The sequence below is a fragment of the Lepidochelys kempii genome, chromosome 17 (assembly GCF_965140285.1).
Source record: "Lepidochelys kempii isolate rLepKem1 chromosome 17, rLepKem1.hap1, whole genome shotgun sequence".
In the NCBI taxonomy this organism is placed as follows: domain Eukaryota; kingdom Metazoa; phylum Chordata; order Testudines; family Cheloniidae; genus Lepidochelys; species Lepidochelys kempii.
The window spans coordinates 16,061,809-16,077,609 of NC_136396.1; the positions used below are offsets into that span (position 1 = coordinate 16,061,809).

At 45.9% G+C, this 15,801-nt stretch overlaps 1 protein-coding gene across 2 annotated transcripts in view; it reads left to right on the plus strand.

Annotated features, from left to right (window-relative positions):
- Positions 1-15,801, plus strand: part of CASTOR2 (cytosolic arginine sensor for mTORC1 subunit 2) — a 172,378-nt gene that overhangs the window by 141,998 nt on the left and 14,579 nt on the right. For both annotated transcript variants that reach the window (XM_073315833.2, XM_073315844.2), the window contains exons 5-8: positions 3,409-3,532; positions 4,068-4,178; positions 6,420-6,502; positions 10,193-10,287. In XM_073315833.2, the coding sequence (XP_073171934.1) occupies positions 3,409-3,532; positions 4,068-4,178; positions 6,420-6,502; positions 10,193-10,287 (413 nt within the window). The remainder of the gene's footprint in view (positions 1-3,408; positions 3,533-4,067; positions 4,179-6,419; positions 6,503-10,192; positions 10,288-15,801) is intronic.

Genomic DNA, 15,801 nt, shown 5'->3' on the forward strand with positions numbered 1-15,801 from the left:
CTGATCGGTGCTTTTGCAGAGGAGTCAACATTTAACCTACATTAAATGTTCCGTGTGCTTCATATACTAAATAGATTGGATATGAATTAGCAGATTCTCACCCTAAGAGATTATTCAAGCAGGCTGCAGATTCTGAAGGGATAAGCTACACTTGCTTTACAGCTTGAAATCCCCTGGTCTTTCATACAGTCTAGAAATCCCTTTCGCCTGCGTCCAGCACTTCCCCCAGTTCAGTCTTTGTTCCTCAGATGTTTCCAGGAGTCTTCTTGTGTGGGGAATGAAGAACAACAGATGATGTCACTCCCTGCTTTATATAGCTTTAGCATATGGCAGGAACCCCTTGTTTTAAAACTTGGTTCCCAAAAATACTAACATCCCAAGATGGAGTCCAGAGACATGTGGCCTGGTCATAGGACCTTGCATACCTTGCTGAGTCATAGCAGCCATTACTAACTGGCTGTCTAGAACTTCCTGGGAAAGTTAGGTTCTTCCAGGGTCATTGTCTTTGCTGATGGCCCATCAGCAAAATCTGGTTTCTTCATTGTTGTACTAGAAGGGGTAATTGTGGGTGTCCCCCGGAGTAAGCATGATTGAAATACAGATACATCATCAATATTCCTAACTTTAGATACAAAAATGATACATGCATACAAATAGGATAATCATATTCTGCAAATCATAACTTTTCCAATGACCCCTCACATGACCCGTCTTGTGCAAAATGCATCCTAATTATGCCATAATTATATCATCATAGTGTCACTGTGGCGAATATGGGGTGCAGTGTCACACCATCTGTGTCCCCCAAAATGGCATTTTTCATTTTCATCATGACAATGTTTTAGTGTGGTCTCCTATTTTGTTGGGATTTGTGTTCCAAGGCCTGTGAATACTCATCAGTCAAATGCCATCTGCGCCCCTGTATTACGAAAGATCAGAGGAAAAACCTTTTTTTTAAAGTAGTTAAGGACATTGAGGTCAGTGGTAATTGGGACAAAAAACAACATGGTTTTACAAAAGGTAGATCATGCCAAACCAACCTGATCTTCTTTGAGAAGGTAACAGATTTTTTAGACAAAGGAAACGCAGTGGATCCAGTTTACCTCGGTTTCAGTAAGGCATTTGATACGGTTCCACATGGGGAATTATTGGCTAAATTGGAAAAGATGGGGATCAGTATGAAAATTGAAAGGTGCATAAGGAACTGGTTAAATGGGAGATTACAGTGGGTCATACTGAAAGGTAAACTATCAGGCTGGTGGGAGGTTACTAGTGGAGTTCCTCAGGGATTGGTTTTGGGACCAATCTTATTTAATCTTTTTATTACTGACCTTGGCACAAAAAGTGGGAGTGTGTTAATATAGTTTGCGGATGACACAAAGCCAATACAGAGAAGGACCGGGATATCATACAAGAAGATCTACAAGAAGATCTGGATGACCTTGTAAACTGGAGTAATAGTAATAGGATGAAATTTAATAGTGAGAAGTGTAAGGTTATGCATTTAGGGATTAATTCCAAGAATTTTTGTTATAAGCTGGGGATGCATCAGTTGGAAGTAACAGAGGAGGAGAAGGACCTCGGAGTATTGGTTGATCACAGGATGACTATGAGCCGCCAATGAGATATGGTCATGAAAAAAACTAATGTGGTCTTGGGATGCATCAGGTGAGGTATTTCCAGTAGAGATAAGGAGGTGTTAGTACCTTTATACAAGGCACTGGTGAGACCTCATCTGGAATACTGTGTGTAGTTCTGGTCTCCCATGTTTAAGAAGGATGAATTCAAACTGGAATGGGTACAGAGAAGGGCTACTAGGATGATCCAAGGAATGGAAAACCTGTCTTATGAAAGTATCGGGGGGTATTATGAAAGGAAACTCAAGATATCCTGTTTTATGAAAGGAAACTCAAAGACCTTTGCTTGTTCAGCCTAACCAAAAGAAGGCTGAGGGGAGAGATGATTGCTCTCTATAAATATATCCGAGGGATAAATACCAGAGAGGGAGAGGAATTATTTAAGCTCAGTACCAATGTGAACACAAGAACAAATGGATATAAACTGGCCATCAGGAAGTTTAGACTTGAAATTAGACTAAGGTTTCTAACTATGAGAGTGAAGTTCTGGAACAGCCTTCCAAGGGGAGCAGTGGGGGCAAAAGACATATCTGGCTTCAAGACTAAGCTTCATAAGTTTATGGAGAGGATGGTATGATGGGATAGCCTAATTTTGGCAATTAATTGATCTTTGATGATTAGCGGTAAATATGCCCAATGACCTGTGATAGACAAAGAATGACATTCTTTCCTGGGTGTCCGGCTGGTGAGTCTTGCTCACATGCTCAGGGTTTAGCTGATCGCCATATTTGGGGTCGGGAAAGAATTTTCCTCCAGGGCAGATTGGAAGAGGCCTGGGGTTTTCTCGCCTTCCTCTGTAGCATGGGGCACAGGTCACTTGCTGGAGGATTCTCTGCACCTTGAAGTTTTTAAACCATGATTTGAGGACTTCAGTAGTTCAGACATAGGTGAGAGGTTTGTTATAGGAGTGGGTGGGTGAGATTCTGTGGCCTGCGTTGTGCAGGAGGTCAGACTAGGTGATCATAATGGTCCCTTCTGACCTCAAAGTCTATGATTAAAGTCTAAGTTGCCATTACCTCTGCCTGCCTCTTACCTCATTTGAATCCATCTGATAGACTGTATATGCCTCAGGGCATATGCTGTCCAGGTGTCTCATACAAGGGGAAGCACTTACACAGGGCTTATGTAACCTGCGCCCACTCTGTGTGGTCTGGGCCACACAGCGAGATCAGTTAGCCAAGGGTCGTGATTCTGAGCAAATGAATGTTTATGATGTAGTGATAATATATCATCACCTAAATGGTCCCACAGCGCTAGAAAGCCTTCGCTACCCATCTTGCAATTTGAGATTCCTGTAACTGTCGAAATTCACACACCGGAAGTCCCCACTTGTTTCCAGTGTGCCCAGTGCTGAAGCATTTAGGCTCCATGTGTCAGTTAGGAGGAGAAGGTTAATATTCCAGAGGACTCTGTCCTTCTTCCCTGCTCCCTAACCCTGGTAACCGATTACTCTCAATGGCTGTCTTCCAAGAGGAATATTGCCAGGACCTTATTGCTGCCCCAATACTAGGGGATGCCTGACTGAAGAAAGCAGTTGTCTTTGGGCCTTAACTGTTACTCGGCTTACCCTGATTTCTAGAGGTAGTCAATGCAGCAGCCAAGGGCCTTCCACCAAGAAGACTGTGTCCTCCCTTTTCTGAGGCTCATCCCATTGACTGTACAAAGACTGGAAGTCTGGTCTATGGCACTGTGGATAACAGTATCTGAGGGGATGTGACCTTGATACCAACTTGGCTTTATACCTGTGTGTGTGTGTGTGTGTCTCTTTCAGTTCAGAGGCCTGTTATCCATCCTCTTTCAAGTCCAAGTAATATGTTCTGTGTCACCAGCCTGGATCCAGATACCCTTCCAACTGTTGCTACACTCCTAATGGATGTCATGTTTTACTCCAATGGGTACGTTTATATCAGGGACAGGGGCACACAGCACCATCTGTGCAAGCATGGACTGAGTGTGAACATACAAATATGCATCGCTCTCTTCAAGACTGGCAGGAATCCAGGGCTGGCGTTGTGCAATATAAAATGCATCATCTATAGTGTGGGCTTCTTGAGGGTTGCAACCGTTGGTTGAGATTTTTCAAAGGCCCATGGGAGATTAGGATGCCCAATTCCCATTAATGGATGCCTGCTTCCTATTTAGGTGGCTTTAAACATTAAAACCAGCAGGACTAACTCATGCCATGAGCTTGTGTGGGCATATTGCAGTGTAACAATATTGCATTGCTGCCACCTATTAACACCTGGCAAGCTAGGCTTGAAAGGCATCAGATTTCTCTGCCAAAAAGCGGGCCCATTCCAGGAAAAGTTGGACCTAAAAATAGAACCTTTCTTCTCAAAATGCATCTGATAAAATTAGCACATGTTTGTGGCAGGATTTCCAATACCCCCGCTGACTGGTGTTAATTCTGTTTTGTTTTCTTTTCTTCAGAGTAAAAGACACGGTGGTGGGCAGTGAAGACTCTGGACACATTCGCTTTTTCTCCTTCTCTCTCATTGAGGGTTACATCTCCTTGGTGATGGATGTACAGACACAGCAGAGGTGAGGCCCATGACTGACTTCAGCACAGGGCTCATCTGGACCCCAAAAGACCACAAGCAAAATTTTCAGAAGCACCTAACTCCCATTTTCAAAAGTGGTGAAGGCACTTGGGAGCCTGAAAGTCAATGAGATTGAGGCTCTTAATTGCCGAAGTCACTTTTGAAAATGGGACTTAAGCTCTTAAGTCTCCTAGGTGCTTTGGAAAATGTTAGCCCATTGTTCACAGATTGAACCTGTGCAGACAAGAAAATCTCACGGAGTAGAATGCAGGCCGCTTTAAATGACACTGTCTTCTGACATCGCTTTCCCATGCAGTTAGTCAGTGCTGTGTCTCATTTTTGTCATGGTAATGCACCACATCTTGCCAGTGCAGCAGCAGCTAATAACGCATTTGTCCAGCAAGCCCACAAGCTGACTTGAATAAAAATACTGTCCTGTAATATTTGTATTATTCTCCGTCTTCCAGTCCCAGATGAGAGCGCACAACTCCTTAAAGGGCTGAGGGGCTAAAGGCTGCACCAGATGTTGTATCCAGAAGCAGTCTGAAGTGTTGATCATGACCTACAAGGCCGTGTATGATCTTCGTCATGACTGTCTTCGGGCCTGATTCTGCGGGGTGCTAGTTGCCTCCTGGGGAAGCTTCTTCAGCCTCCATTGACTAAAAGCCGTCTGTGCCTGGCAGGATCGAGCTCTGAAAGGGAGGAAGGATAGCTAGGGCACCAACTTGCGATTCTGGGGACGTGGGTGCAATTCCCTCCTCTGCCACAGACCTTCTGTGTGACTGTGGACAAGTCACTTCATCGCTCTGTGTCTAAGTTCCCCATCTGTAAACTGGCAATAATAGCACTTCCCTACCTCTCCAGGCATTGTGAGGATATAGACGTCTCATGGGGGCCATCTAAATACCTAAGATAGATCAAGGGCAGCTTCTCTCTCCATGTGGTTCCATGTGTCAGCTAGGGCCCTTGAACTAACAGTCCCCAGATTTGAGTATTTGGAAGCAGAATTTTTTCCAGAAAGCCCCTTCTGTGACTCCTCCCACATTTCTCTCTCTCACTCACACATGGCTTTCCCAATTCAGTCATATTTACAACAGAAAACCTGAAGCCAGCTTCATTTGCCTTGTTTTGCCACATCAGTTTTTTAATCCTGCTGCTCCTTGTCCATTTCAAGCTGGGCAGGGCTGTAGATAGGCTTGACAAAATTCCATATTTTTAAAATAATTTTGACAGGTAATATCAATGTTTATTTTTAAACATTTTTTTATTTGTATTGACTTAAATTTTCACAGATTGCACGCAGTTATGGGATTTAAGCATTTTTTTTATTGTTTTAAACTTTCACAGTTGCAAAAAGTGTCAGACAATAACTATTTAATGACAGTAGATGTTGAGGTTCAAAATGTTAAAAGCTTCATAATCTTTAAAACCCAAATTGTCAACATCATGTATCAAATAGTTTTATATCGGTTTGCATGTGTATGGTGAAATCGACATTTAGCAATAAAAGTTGAATCCTTCCAAGCCCAGTTATAGACCCGGAAGAGCCCTTCCATCATTTTGGTGCAAGGGGTGTTTAAGTTACTACTACAGTAAAAGCTCTTTATCTGACACTTCACCAACCGGAAAGCTCTATAAACCAGCCTTTCTGATCTTCACTGAAATACCAGTTTATAGTCCAGTTGGTGCAGGGCCAGCAGAGGGTTGGGGTGCAGGAGTGGATATTGAGTGCGTGCTGTGGGAGAGAGTTTTGGTGCAGGAGGGGATGCTGGTGCTGGATCTTGGAGCCGCTCACCTCGGGTAGCTCCCCGCAAGCAGCAACCTGTCCCGGCTGCTCCTAGCCGGAGGCACAGCAGGTGGCTCTGAGCTCTGCCCCCACCCGCTCTTCCCAAGCGCTAGCTCCGCAGCTCCCATTGGCTGGGAACCGCAGCCAATGGGAGCTGCGAGGGTGGTGTCTGCGGGCGGAGGCAGCATGCAGAGCCACCTGCCGCACCTCTGCTTAGGAGCAGCCAGGACAGGTCACTACCTACAGAGAGCTGCCCAAAGTGAGCACCCCCCCCAGATCTGACCTCCCACACCCCAACCCGCTGCCCCACACTCACTCCCTCCCTCACCCCAACCCCCTCCCTCTTAATTAACTGGCATTTTCACTTACCGGCACCTCCCATTGCCCCAACATGCCAGATAAAACAGCTTTTTCTGTACTTTTAATTACAGTCTTTCACCTTTTTTTTTTTAATAGATTTCCTAATAATTTGTTGTTTACAAGTGCATCTGGAGAACTCTGGAAGATGGTTCGGATTGGCGGGCAGCCACTTGGCTTTGGTATGTAAACAGTCGGAGAATCAATTAAGTGCAAATATAGCCACTCACACGTAGACATAGAGGAGGAGGAGAGGAAACAATTGCGTTGGCTAAGCCTGTTTTTTAGAGAGTCTTCAGCCTATTGTGGAGTTGAGAACAAGAGTCTGAAAACCAGTTCAGTTACAACTAAACCCAAGGATGAATGGTCTGATTTTCAAAAGGGCTGTGTATGCGGTATCTCTCATTGCCCCTCCGCCCTCTTTCCCCCGCCGTACCCCCGATCAGATTTAATTACTGGACTATGGCGTTAGCTACATTTAGGCCCCTGCTTTCAAAAATTTTGGCCCATGAGCTTTCATGTCCGTGTGAAACAGGAAAAGGCTAGGCTGGCTCAGTCCATTTTAGAAACCCGTCAGTGAGACCAGGAGACAGATATTACTCTGACTTCCATCAGCATAAATCCAGGGCAACTGCGTGGCTTCCGTGGATTTAGTACAAAGTCTTACAAGTTTGTGAGAGCAGAATTGTGGCCCTAAATTGTGGTCCTAAATTCCCTCATCCCATTGTGGTCCTAAATTCCCTCTTAGCTCATCCCATTTTAAAATCAGCATGGCTTTTACACAGTGTATCTGGCAGAAACCACGTGGAGAAAGTGCCCAAGCTTTTCAGAAGTGACCTGTCACTTTGGGTGAGTTGTCTAACTTGAGACCTTTTAAAGGGGCCTGCCTTTCAGAAAATGCTGAGCACCCGCCCTTTAAAAACCTTGGTCCTTTAAAAATGTCTCAAGTTGGGCACCCAGAGATGGAGGCACCCAAGATCACTAGTCACTTCTGAAAATTTTGGGCATTTGTTTAAATAACTGGCTTTTGGTGGTGGTAATGTCAGCTTAGAGCAAGTGTTCTTGGAGCTTAGGATCAAGTAAGAAGAGTCTCTCTGAGCTACTGGAAGTTAGCTTTGATGCAGCAGAGGCTTATCCTCGGATTTCAAGTGAGTAAGGTGCCCGGGCCACTAGGTCAGCATGAACACCAGTCACTGTGGCAGATCCAGGGTTCATGTGAGTAAGGCTAAGAGATGTCCAGCATTTAGTCCTTCTCAGATGCAGGTCAGATGGTGTATTATCTGCCGCTAATGAGGGAAGGAGGAACACAGAGGGAAGGGCCCATGAGGGAGCTTTGGAGGCTTCCTGCCTGAATCTCATTCGTGGTTTCTCATTAGACCCCTGAAAATACTTCTGAGTATTAGTGTTTTGTGCATACGTTTTTGGGATTTATATTGATCCAGTAGGAAAAAGAGGAGGTGTGGCAAATAACGCAGAATGTTGTCCCTGCTTATTGGACCTGATCCTGCAGCGCTTGCTCCCAAGAACAGTCCCATTTTCTACATGAGCTGAACAGGAGCATTTGAGCACAGGTGAACCCAATTCTGCAACCCTACTCGGCTCTGATTCCACACAGGAAGAAACCAGTTGGCTGAGATTGTGCTGTAGGTGTTTGTCAGATAGGCAATCACTCCGTAGGGCAGAAGAGACGGGTTCCAAGTTCCAATGTCCTTTTTGATCTAGTTTTGTTACCTTCCACTGACCTCAAAGCAAACATTCCTAAACCACTTCTGGCCTTTGGACCAAGGACTGGGGACAGGAGCTTTAGCGATGATGGTTATGGGTGGTTAAAGTGTTGACATGCCAAAATATTTCCTGGGCAAACCTCAGCCGTTCGCGACGCAAAGCGATGCCTGCAGTACAAGCTGTCGGGAAAGGGCAGACTTTGCTAATGATAGACTAGCGTGTGATTCACAGCAGCCCCAACTGGTAAAGAGAGAGGATGAGAATTAGCACTCAAAAGTGGTTGGGTGCTCAGGCTTTCCCTTACTGAAGGGCTGGAGTCCCAGCTCCATTTACCATTTCTTGGAATGGCAGCTGGATACCAGGTGCTTCACTGTGTCTGTGGATCTGTCTATACTGAAGTCCTGGTGGGGGGCTGCAGCTAGGGCAGACGCACCTGAGCTACCTTTAATCTAACTAGCTCAGGTCCTGGAGCAGTGACACCCTGGCAGTGCATGGTTCAGTGTGGGCCATCCCTGCTAGCCACGGCTTCACTTCTCGATTCAAGCTAGCTCCGGTGCGTCTGCTTGAGCTGCAGTCGCGCCCTAGGATTGCAATTTAGACACACCGGCGGCCCTGGGTCAGTCAAAGGGCCTTGGCAGAGGAGACTAGGTATGTGCTGGGGCTGCTGTGTCACTCCCATTCTTATTCGTGCTACAAGAAGGTCACTGCCTTTTACTAGTGGGACGTGTGTCCTCTTGGAGCCCAGTTTATTTTCTCTTGCTTCAAGCATCTGCCGTCTCATTTGAGTTGTTAAACGGATCATAAATACTCCTCCAGGGGCGTGCTTTGTGCTACTGTGTGTGTTTGGGGGAGGAAAGAGCCTGCACATCGAAGCAAAGGGTATTCGTTTTTTTGCACATGCACAAAAACAAAAATACCCCACAACTACCTGATCAGGTCACTAATTACGAAGTTACAGGGAAGTCACTTGGAGAATAAAATCGGAAGGGAAATAGCATGTAAGAAATGATAAAACAGCCTAATCAATGGAAATGGATAGAATGACAGAAGCAAAGGGCCATTACAATAAAGAGACACCGACGTTCCTGCTTCAGCACAGTTGTCAAGCCGTTGTCTGGAGTGCTGCGGGCCTGCAGAGAGGTGACTGTTCACATGGGTCTGTGTCCTTCTCACTCCACCTGTTGAGTCTCATTAAAAGGAGCTGAAAAGAGGTTAAATACTTCCCTGATGTCACTTTTGCATGTAAGCAATTGTTGTAGATGCCACAGGTATGTTACATGATCACCAATGTGAATGGGCAATAGCCAGTGGGCAGGGAAGTCACGGCTGGATGATAGCCCATGGGCAGGGCAGGTATCCATGAGACAGCTTCTATATATTAAAGTGTGTTCCATGCTAAAAAGCTCCCTGCCTTTAACATGAGGAGTTGGTCATTCATTTTTCAGAGCTTGTCCCGTTAGCAGGGAGATACCCCTTCAGTATTAACATGGTATTTTGAATCGGCACAACATGTCCACAGTGTAATTCAGCAGCTGTCTGAATCCAGATTAAGTGAAAATACACAAAAGACAGTGGAATGAAATAGCCATGTTAGCGCAGAGTCTTAACCCAGATTCCTACAGGAAACCCTTGGATTCAAAGGCCAAGCAGTTGTAATTAAGCAGCTGTTTAGGGAATTGTGTATAGCTGTTGCATTATCCTCGGTATTTCTAATTCCTTTTCTCACTTTTAATCACCCTCAGGCAGTAGCACTGGAAGGACTGCAAAAGTGAGGGGACCAAGCAACCAAACTGGGCCAAATTTGAGTGGCATTGCGACCTCGCACATGGGGTCGCAACACCACTCACTCCCATTTGGCCTGCCGCTGCTCTTGTCATGCCACCCACCCTCCAGAGCCAAGAAGTGAGCTTGGGCCCCCATTTCTCTCCCCCCTCGTTGCCCTTCTGGCAAGTTCATGTTCTCAAAAGTTGGGGGGGCATGGCCCTTTGCTCCCACCACCCCTGTCTCCCGCACCTATGCCCCAGGCTTACTGCTGGTGGGTTTCTCAGTTTTTTTGGCATCATGACAGGAGCTAGTTAGATCTATGAGTGCTTTCCCATGGCGGAGCTCTGTTGGAAACATTATTTTTGTTCTTTGTCTTCCCCTAGATGAATGTGGAATTGTTGCTCAGATTTCTGAGCCTTTGGCTGCCTCCGACATCCCAGCCTACTACATCAGTACTTTTAAGTTCGATCACGCATTGGTAAGTATCTGAATAGCGATGTGAGGAGGAGGGCGGCAGAGCTAGTCCTTTTTCCCCCCCATGAGAAAACAATCCTTGGCATTTCTCTTTACGACTGCTTGTTAGAGTGACTCGGGCCTGAGGTAGCCAAGTGCAGAGGGGCCAGAAACCTCTCTCGTCTGCTTGAGCGTGATCTTCCTGATGATTTTCATCTGCTGCTGAGTGACCATTTAATTCAAGTCCGTGCCAGAGGGGTGGGAGTGTGTGGGGTGGAGGACTGAGGGGTGCCTCATCGCTAGTCAACTTTCACCCTTCCGCCCTGCTGCACCCCTGTCTCTAAGACTTGGCTACCATGGCTGGTCAGCCGGGCACATCAGCAGCTTGAGGTCTGTCCACTGTCTGAGCCTGGCTGAGGCTGATGGGATACTGCTGAGATGGCTCATTCCAGGGAAAGGAGGAGGGAAGCCCAAGCTTATGTCCTGCGTATGCTGGCATAGTGCAGCCCCGCCAGCTGTGATTTTCTTTGTCTTGCTTATTGTGCGTGTGTCTTATTGCTTAGTCCACTCTTGAGACGGTCTCCTGCCACTGGAATCCTTTCCATCCACACTCTAACGCAAACCAATGGCCTTTGCCCTTCAATACATTGCAATGGTGGCTATAAGGCTGTGTAAACTGGGGCGGGGGGGGGGGTTGTAGCTCCTAGTCATCCCTTCTGTTCTTGGAAAATCGTGTTCCACGATACTACTACCGCCATCATGATTTACAGAAATCCTAGAGCTGTGGCTTCAGCAAGTGCCGCAGCAGGGACGGAGTTTCAGGGGAAGTGACGTTACCCCTCTCAGTCTTTGCCCATTCTTAGATAGAAACATTGTCTAAAGCTCTGAAGTGTTCGAATGCCTATTTTTGGTTTGTTCTGCTTTTCATGCATCTTTTTGCTTCCAGGTTTCAGCTAGGTCTGGCCCCAAAATACTTCCAGAGAGCGTGATTTCATTGCAGTCCCAGCTCAGTTGTGCAGGCCTCTAAAGAACTTTATCTAAGCATCTGAACTTGCTAATGCCTATCCCAGCTGAATTTGTACTCCCTGGCTTGGGCCCCAATCCTTGTGAATCATTATTGCTTACGTGAGCAGCCACTTTCAAGTCATTAAGATCATTCCCTTGGGCCCCAATCCAGCAAAGCATGTTCTTCACCTTAAGCCTGTGAATAGGCCCATGGAAGCCAATGAGCAAAGTTTTGCAGTCGTTCTGGCACCACTCACATGGCGCGATTAAGGAGTTTGTGGGTAGCCCCGACAACCTATGCATGACAAGAATCAGGACACGCTCCTTTCGCCATTGCAATGTTTTATAGGGCAGGTGGCATATTCTGGTTTGACCAGTATCTTTATCTCCCTTCTAACAAGATGAAAAGGTGAGACTGTTACCACCTTACTGCTTCTTCATAAGAACATGTGTTGGTTACCAATACGTCAAGTCAGCCATGTTTTTGGGGAATTTCCCATGAGAACCAGTGGCCTCGCCTCTGTTTAGATTAGGGACACTCTGCTCTGTATGCCCAGTGTTAGCCCAGATACACTGACCTAAGTGGGGAAGATTGTACCACTTCAATTTCCATCTGTATTTTTGCAAATCCATGTAGAAAAAGCTGCCACCTTAGGCCAGTGCAGAAAGAGCCGAAAGCTCCATTTCTCAGCTCCCTGGCTGTCCTGGGCCACATGACCTGCCACCTTAAAGGCTAGATTTGAAAACCCACCTCTGGTTTGGTTTCTGTTTGAAACTGTGCAAACGGTGGGGAGGGGACTGGGTTGGATTTTCCAGAAAACATGCACACCGTTGTGTGACTGCATGCACAATCACCACACTTGTTTGAATAATGCTGCACCTGCAGGATGCAGCCAGGATGGAGTTTGGCTTGGATCGGTTCCTCAGCAGGACAGCAAATCAGCAGTCCATGTGATAATCTCAGCTAAGATAAATCTGTGACTGGGTTTGTTTTTTTTTAATTCTGTCCTTTATTGTTTGCATTACAGTTCCCATTACATCACCAGACACTTATTATACTGCCCTGACTTTTGACCTGTAAAAGCTCAAAGAGCAGATTCAGGGTTTTTTTTTTTAAAAACTAATTACTTCAGCCTTTCACAGTTGACACAACCCATTTACAGCCCATAGGCCGTATGTGCACAGAGTCAAAGTAAACATGGTTCCAGATAGCAAAGGTCAAATTGTTGTATACATTTGGCTTATTTTCTTGAACATTAACTATACTGATAAGATAAGCCAATAAAACACCATTTCAAAAGTCAATACTGTTAGCTTTGTGCCACATTCCTGGTTGTCATTGTGGGTCCAGGTGCATGCTTTCTGTACGTGGCAAAAGATGCCGAGTGCTTCTGGTTGCAAAGGCAGCTATTTCTTCAAGACCTTTTAAATTATACATTTTACTACCGGCGTATACCTGCTGCTCATTTGCAACCATGCAATTGCAGTAATTCTGCCAGCAATTTCCTCATCTAAAAGTCTCTCTCCACTTGCTCCCTCAAACACCTTTATCCTTTCTGCCTTCTTGGCCAGGATTAATTCAGCTATTTAACCTCCCCACCCAGGGAAGTTTACTGATCACTCATGCTGTCCAACAGAAATCAGTGTACTTGCATTTTCCTTGCAACATTTTCTTTCACAACGTTGTCCAGAGCCCCTTTCCAACCAAAGAAAATTGTTCCATTTGGCCTCTCAAAACTCTCTGCCAAGCTGCATCATCGCAAGTTAGCCCTTACTGCACCGGAGGAAAGCTTGCTAAATTGACTCAACTCCAGAGGGTTGGGCATCCAGCACTGAGTCGCCTGGCTTGAGATGGCCTTCGATTGGCAAGGCCTCACCTTGATTCCTGGCGCCGCTTCTCTAGCTTGAACTCCACCCTTGAATAGGGTGCAGGGCTGCAGGGCCTTTGAGGCCCCTGCAATGGCTTTTGAGCGCTCTGTTGTTTTGGACAGCTCTTCTAGACACACATCCGCTCCAATCGGCTTCAGGGATTCTTCAGTCCCAAGGAGAGATCCCTCTCTAAAGGCTTGCCAAAATATTTGGTATTCTCCTCAAGAGTACATCTCATCCTTAGACCGTTCTTTTTAGTTGGTAGTGTCTGCCAGAGCTATTAAGATGAAATAGGGGAAAAAAGCAGCTAATTCCTTCCATCCCTTTCCTCCTCTTCCTAAAGTATGAAACAACAGAGAGGACTGTCAGATCCTCTAAAGGAGCAGCTGCTGTGGGGGGTAGCTTACCTCTGGAGAAGAGTGAATAATCTCCCCTCTCCACCTGCTGAAGGCTGAAAAGGTCTTTAGCAGTGGTTACCCCATGTTCTGAGTTGCTTTGAAGCTTGTCTGTGTTAGTAAAGCTCTGAGTTTGTTCCTTGGAAGAAAGCCTTTCTCTATAAGGGGGAGATTTTGGACCCCACTCTCCATTATGTCGACAACCCTCCTGGCCAGGCACTGCTGCGTGTAGATGTTTCTCAAGGATTAAATTTGCATCTTGTGTCCCCTCCCAACTGCCCCCCTCCTCCCTCCACAGTCTCTTGGTCTCTGTGCACCTGGCAGAAATGAGAACGTTTTATAACAGCAGGTTGTTCCTTGTTCGGCCTTGTTTTTCTCCCCCACGTACCATAGTGGGAAAAAACTTGGTCATTTGAATTGTTAATACGTGGCTGAATGTCTGTGAATAGATATTAATAGAAAATCAACTCGTATCTCTTCCCATTAGCTGTAGGATCTGACATGACTGGCCCTCTTAGCCCTTCCAGTCCCTGGAATTAAAGAGCCTGAGGAAAAAATTACACTGGGAAGGGGTGACGAAGCTTAAAAGTGCTCTCTAAGACCTGGCATGTAAGGGGTTACAAGTAGATCCTAAGTGCCCTGCCTATCCCTTTGATGATCTAGGGTGGGGTTATGAAAGCCAAAGAAGCACCTGCTGCAGGGCAGCTGCTAGAAGGAGTATCCTCTACCCTCCCCACCTGCTGACAGTTGTTACCAGGTGTTGTAAATTGCTTTGCTCTTGTTTTGAAGCTGCTCCGTGGTGTTAAAGCAGGCCAGGTGAGAGGTTCAAAAGGCTACACCAATGGAAACCTGGATGTCCATGGGGGCAGCCTGTTCAAACTGGGACTCTTTGTATTCCTGGCCAGTAGAAAAATTTAGCCTGTCTCTTCAGTTGATGATTGGCATAGCTTCAGTGGACTTCTTCATTTTTAAGCCAAGAGATGGACAAAATGCATGTCCTCAAAGCCCCTTGGCCAAAATTGGGGCTGCTTTTGTCGTCTTGTGATTCTGCCTTTACACAGAAAACCTCCTGATGTGAATTTTACTTACAACAAACCTTGGGGAATTCATTGTTCGTTTTTTTGCCTCTGACCATTAGCCTGGAAACGATCTATTTGCATTTTCATAACAATGAAGTGCTTTCTTGAAGGAGGTGTTAAGGAAAACATCCAAGATCTTGCCGGTGACCCACTTAGGGTTAAACTAAGGGCATGTCTTCACTGCAGTTGCTGCTGTTATGGCAGCTTGGGTATGTCTATGTAAGGCAATTGCCCCTGTGATTGCTGTGCAGACATACCTCGAATCAGTGGGATTGGGCGAGAAAATCTGCAGGATGGCGTTTTCAAAGGTGCCAAGGGAGTTGGGCACTCAGCTCCCATTGGTTTTCGTGCATTTCATGAAATACAGATCTCTCACCCTGCTGATATTTGAGCAGTGGTCACAAACTAACCTGAAACAGTAGAATCAACACTTTTGCTGTATCTTAAATTAACCATGGTGAAACAGGAACTCATCTTATTTCTGTGCAAGGACAGTGAGACCCTTCCATAACAGGGTATTGACCTGGATGAACACTTCGCTTCCAGAACAAAGGAAAAAGCTTTAGTTACAACCATGGGGCAGAGGTATTAGAGCATCCAGTGTCAACAGGAGAAATAAACGGTCCTGAGCTAGAGCAAAATAGCGCAGTGCCCTTCCAAGACTAGACAACACGTCCAACCATTACAAGGGGCAGCATAAAGAGGAGGGAAGAGGTTTTGAGTTAGGATTTAAAATGACAGGTGCTCTTTTTTAAAAAAAGAGGGAAAAACCCTGATGGAAGGGAAGGGAGTTGGGAGAACAGCATTAAATGTCAGCGTGCAAATTTAAACCAAGGACACAGATGGATGGAAAGCGGAGAGCATGAAAATGGTGAAGGAAAGCCAAACCATTAGCCATGCTGCATGGTTCTGGGATGATTTAAAGAGGATTTTGGAAGAGCAGCATAGAAAACATTGCAGAAATCGAGGTGTCCTTTTGTTGTAACCAAAGGAAGAAACTCACCTCACCATGAGTAGGGGAGTAGCATTTCCTTGAAAAGATATAGGGGAAAGCCAGAAAGTTTCAAAAGATTATAGCAGTTTTCTCATCCTTCCCCACTCCCCCCTCTTTTAGCCACTAATTTCATTGCAACATAATTCCAGTCCTGCTCTCCCTAGCTCTAAACAAGCAGTGCAAGGCCCACTCTGGCC